The 4,989-nt window shown below is 53.0% G+C and overlaps 1 protein-coding gene across 1 annotated transcript; it reads right to left on the bottom strand.

Annotated features, from left to right (window-relative positions):
• Positions 1-793: 793 nt before the first annotated feature.
• On the bottom strand, positions 794-2,103 carry LOC109699599 (40-kDa huntingtin-associated protein-like). Its single transcript, XM_074062871.1, has one exon. The coding sequence runs from the start codon at positions 2,047-2,049 to the stop codon at positions 892-894; it is 1,158 nt and encodes a 385-aa protein (XP_073918972.1). The 5' UTR covers positions 2,050-2,103; the 3' UTR covers positions 794-891.
• Positions 2,104-4,989: the final 2,886 nt, after the last annotated feature.

The following is a 4,989-nucleotide window of genomic DNA, read 5'->3' as shown; positions in this document are numbered from 1 at the left end:
ATGGTCAAGTGGAAATTGTGTTACTCTTCAGAAGGAACCTGTTCAGAATCCAGGAGATCCATTCCAATGCCATTTGGGTACTCTCTTGTCCAGTAACTATGGAAAATGGAAACTTGCAGCAACCCAGTAAGTAAAGGCTGGGACCACCAAGAACTCAATGCTACACAGAATGAAGGTTTAGATCACCTCGTCAGAAACAATTCAGGACAACTGAACCTGTGAAGGGAAAAATCCAGAATGGGTAGTAAAACGTGACAGTTTTACTTGTCAACAGAACTCATACAGAGGGAGAGACTGTAACAACTATGTTTTATGTCATTTGTTGCTTTTCACACTTTTCTCCTACCTTATTTGACAAAGCGCAAGGGTAATGTTTTAGGTTTCAAGCGGGAGTGTGACCAAATTCTCGTATTCCCAAACTGCTGGAGGCACAACTATTTCATTTCATCTCTTTTCTAAACGATTGTTGCTAATGTAAACCACCACCGGGTATACATACGTTGAAAGGAGAATCGGTATGTCAAAAGAGATTATCTGTTCTCCCATGTACACTGCAGCACTATTTGCAACATCCAAGCAACACAACCAATCTAAGTATCCATCGACAGATGAATGAATAAAGAAACTGCGTATCAAATATATACACTAGAACACCATCCAGCAACAGAAAGAATGATGCCTTGTCATTTGCGGAAACATGGATGCACGTGGATGGCATCAGGCTAAGTGAAATTAGGTAGACACAGAAAGACAAACACCATGGTGAAAACGGGAGCAACAGAGGATGCAGAACCAGGATCACCTGACCTTTTATTTCTCCCCAAAGGCAAAGGTGGATGGATGTGTGCGGTTGGGTACCAGGCAAAAAGTTTGTCTGGTCACTGTGATTTATCAGACCCCGTATCCCGAGGGGGAGATGGTTTCCTGCAGAACGAGGTGAAGGAGGTGGTTCTGCTCAGCAGTCAACAGTGGCCACATCTCCACCTGCAGGGACTTGACGGCTTCCGTGTCCTTTTCGTGGGTAGCCATGACCAAGGACTGCAGTAGCAGAAACAACTCCTCGGGAAGCTGGCCGCTGCCCTCTTGCCCGTGGCCGTCAAAAGCCTCCCAGGAGTACCGCTCCAGGGTCTGGGCGTGCTCGGACAGCAGCTTGGCGGGCGGCGGCTGCAGGAGCAGCAGCAGCAGCACGCGGGACACCTCGCACCGGGCCAGCACGTCTGAGAAGGCGCCCAGCGTTGCAGGAGAGGGCGCGGCAGAGCCGGTGTTGGCAGCGGGCGGTGCAGCGGGCAGGGTGGAGGCCGCGCCGGGTGCGTGCTGGGGCCCGGGCCGCGGGGGCGGCGGGGGCGGCGGGGGCGGGGGCGGCTGCGGCGGCACTGGGTGGCTGCCGTGGTCGCGCGCCAGGCGCTGCATGCGCGTGAAGACCGCCAGGGCGCCGTTGTAGTCGCGCGCCAGTAGCTGGCAGGAGGCGGCGTCGCCGAGCGCCTGCAGCGCGGCCAGGGGCAGCAGGGGCAGGTGCAGCTGCGCGGCGCGCTGGAAGTGGCCGGCGGCGGCGGCCGGCTGGCCCAGATCGCGCAGGGCGGCGGCCAGCTCCAGGCACAGGGCGGCGGCGGCGGCCGGCTGGCCCAGCTCGAGGTGCAGGCGCACGGCGGCGCTCAGGGCGCTGGCGGCCGCCTGCAGGGGCTCGCCGTAGGCGGCGGGGCAGACCAAGCGCTGGCGAGTGTCGCACTCCTGCCGCAGAAAGAGGCGCGCGGCCTCGGTGAGGGCCAGCGCCTCCCCGGGCCCGTGGAAGAGCGCCTGCTGGCAGCGCGCCACGGCCAGCTGGCACCACGCCGCGTAAGGGAGGCACTCCTGGGCACGGAGCTCGCGGCCCAGCTGCCCGAACTGCTCGCCGGCCTCCGCCACGTTCGGTTTCCGCAGGAACCGCTTCTTGAGCTTGTTCGACACCAACCGGTACCGGGCCAGGAAGTCCCCGGCCTCGGGCCCGGGGCCCCCGCCGCCCAAGCCGCCGGCGCCGCCGCCGCCGCCCAAGCCGGACGCGGACGCCGCCATGTCGGCCGCTCCCGCACTTCCGGACGTGCTGACGCAGCCGACGGATCTGGCCGCGACGTGCCCCGCGTCTAGCACAGCCCGCCGGAGCGCGCGCCGCTCCGGGCGGCCCCGCCCCACACCGTTGCTGTGGTGCTGTGCAAAGAGCGGGGCCTGAGGCGGAACCCGGTCAGGCTCGGAGGCGCGTATGCAAATCAGGGGGGTGGGGTGGGGTGGGGCCTGGCCTGACGTCGGCCCCCTCAGCGAATGGAGGACCCGGGCCGGCCGCCCCGCCACGTGTGCAAATGACAGTTTTGTGGGGCGGGACCCGGCTTGGCCCCTAAGCAAATCCGGGGTCCTGGCCCCGCGTGGCCCGGCCAGGCGCCAGCTGTTGCTGGGTTATCGCTGGCCAGTCTCCGTTGCAAAGGGCGCCTCATCGAATCTCCATCCGAATGTGACCAAAACTGGACTCGTGACCCCGCATGACCCCTCCCCCCGTTTGCATTTTTCTGGATCGTTTCCATCCCCGCACCCCCACGCTTTCGCCTTCCCGTTGGCCCCGTTGGCGCCCACGCCCCACCGTCTGTCCACTCTCTGTCCCCAGTCCGGTCGCCTTTAGAGGTGGTCATGGTCTCAGCCATGTCATCATTCTGGAGATTTGACCAGGCAGTCAGGCAGGCAGGCTCCGACTCAGTCGGAGCCAAGAGGGGCGCCCTCTGTACTCCTCCACTCCCACCCACGGGCCACCCCCAGTCCTGTCGCCGCCGGAAGAGCCTGCTCCTGCTCCTCTGTTCCATGCTGTTTCTGACTTCTACTTTCCCCCTCATCCCCGCAGAACCCCCCACCACACCAAATCTGTTTCCAAGCACTTTCACAAAACTCCCAAAAGAACTCCACCGCTCTATTAACCAGTCACTCCCCAGACCCCCCCACCCCCCACTCACTCCCTGGCCACTGGCAGCCACCAATCTTTCTTCTGGTAAAGGATTGCCTGTGCGGACGTTTCCTGTAGATGGAAAAAAGGTGTGGCCTTTTTTCTTCCTTTATTGTTGTGCTGGGTGGGGGTACATTGTGGCATTTACAAAGGTTCTTACAGTGTATTGTACTTGAATTCAATTCCTCCACTGCTCCCCTTTATCCCCCCACCCCTGATTCATGGAATAGTTACGACAGGTATCATTATTGCAATTACATGCATGTGAGTACATTTTGGTTTTTGCACTGTATTCGTGTCTGCCTGCTTTCACCTAGCATCATGGATTCACTAGGGTTCATCCACGTTGCAGGGGTTCGTTGTGGTTCGTCCACATTGCAGCAGGCACCCTTATTTCATTCCTTTTCGCACTGAACTAGTGTTCCACGGTGTGCATAGGCCACATTTTGTGTGTTCACTCATCAGTTGATGGGCAGTTGGGCAATTTCCACCTTTTGGTTGCCGTGAATAGTGTGCTTCCATGAACATTCCTATAAGACCTTTTGTCAAATCTTTTGGGTCTATATCTCGGAGTGAAACTCCTGGGCCATACTGTAATTCTATGTTTAACTTATTGCTGATCTGCCAAGCTGATTTCCATAGCAGCTGTACCCTTTTGCATTCCCGACAGCAGTGTGTCAGGATACTAATTTCTGCACATCCTCAACAAAACTTACTTTTCTCTTTGCTTAGTTCTGTTTTCTTTATAATGCCCATCCTTGTGGGGGTGACGTGCATGGTGCTTTTCCCATTTTTTGCATTTCCCAGAAGGCTAATGATGCTGCACATCTTTGCATGAGCTTCTTGTCTGTTTGAACATCTGCTTTGGAAGAATGTCTATTCAAGTCCTTTGCCCACTTTTAAAACTTGGGATTGATTGCCTCTTTGCTGTGGAGTTCCTTGTATAGTCTGGAAAACATATCCTTATCAGACAGGTGATTTATAAATGTTTCTCCCATTTTGTGAGCTGACCTATCACTTTCTAGGTAGAGTCCGTTGGTGTGTAAACGATTTTCATTTGGATGAAGTCCAGTTTGTCAAAAGAAAACACTTGTGGGTGTGCTTTTGGTGTCACATTAAAGGAACTGTTGCCTAATCCAAGGCCACAGAGATGTACATTTATGATGTCTTCTAAGAGTTTTTGTAGTTTTAATCCTTACATCTAGATCTGTGATCCATTTTGAGTGAGTAATTTTTTATGTTGTTATGATGTTATTTCTGGCATGGGATTTCATTTTTTTGCCACGTGGCTATCCGATTATTCCACACCAATTGTCAAAGGGATTATTCTTTTGCCCACTGCATGTTCTTATCACCTTACTGAAAATCATTATACGTAGATATGTGGGTTTGTTTCGGACTTAAATTCTATAACATTGATCTGTATGTCTATCATGATGCCAGTCCCACATCTTTTGGGTCACTGTAGCTTTGTAGTAAGTGTTTAAGTTGAGAAGTGTGAGTCTTCCAGATTCGTTCTTCTATTTTGAGATTGCTTTCTGTATCTGGACCCTTGTACTTCCACATACATTTTAGGATCACCTAGTCAATTTTTTACAAAGAAGGCAGGTTGGATTCTGACAGACATCATGTTGAGTCTGTGTAACACAGAATGTCTTTCCAATTATTTAGGTCTCCTTTAATTTCTTTCAGCAATGCCTTGCAATTTTCAGAGTACACATCCTGCACATATTTTGCTAAGTTTATTCCTCAGTGTTTTATACTTTTTGATGGACTTTTGACTCAATTGCTTGGTGGAACTTGCAAATTCTAGCAAACTGGGCCATCTTCAAGCAATATAACAAGAGTCATAGTAGCGTAAATTTTGACTGATCTCATCCAGCCCTGTATGAAGTCTCAGGAATAAGAAGTGGGATCAACTGCTGTTCTATAGCTATTTAATGTAAGAATTAATTTCTTTCTTTTCTTTTCTTTTATTCATATGTGCATACAATGTTTGGGTCATTTCTCCCCCCTTCCACCCATCCCCT

Source organism: Castor canadensis, chromosome X (assembly GCF_047511655.1).
Source record: "Castor canadensis chromosome X, mCasCan1.hap1v2, whole genome shotgun sequence".
Classification (NCBI taxonomy): domain Eukaryota; kingdom Metazoa; phylum Chordata; class Mammalia; order Rodentia; family Castoridae; genus Castor; species Castor canadensis.
Note: the sequence above shows the minus strand (reverse complement) of the source record. Positions and strands in the feature narration are given on the sequence as shown.

Excerpts from the sequence above, each read along its gene's own strand:
- LOC109699599 (XM_074062871.1), bottom strand. The coding sequence starts at position 2,049 with ATGGCGGCGTCCGCGTCCGGCTTGGGCGGCGGCGGCGGCGCCGGCGGC.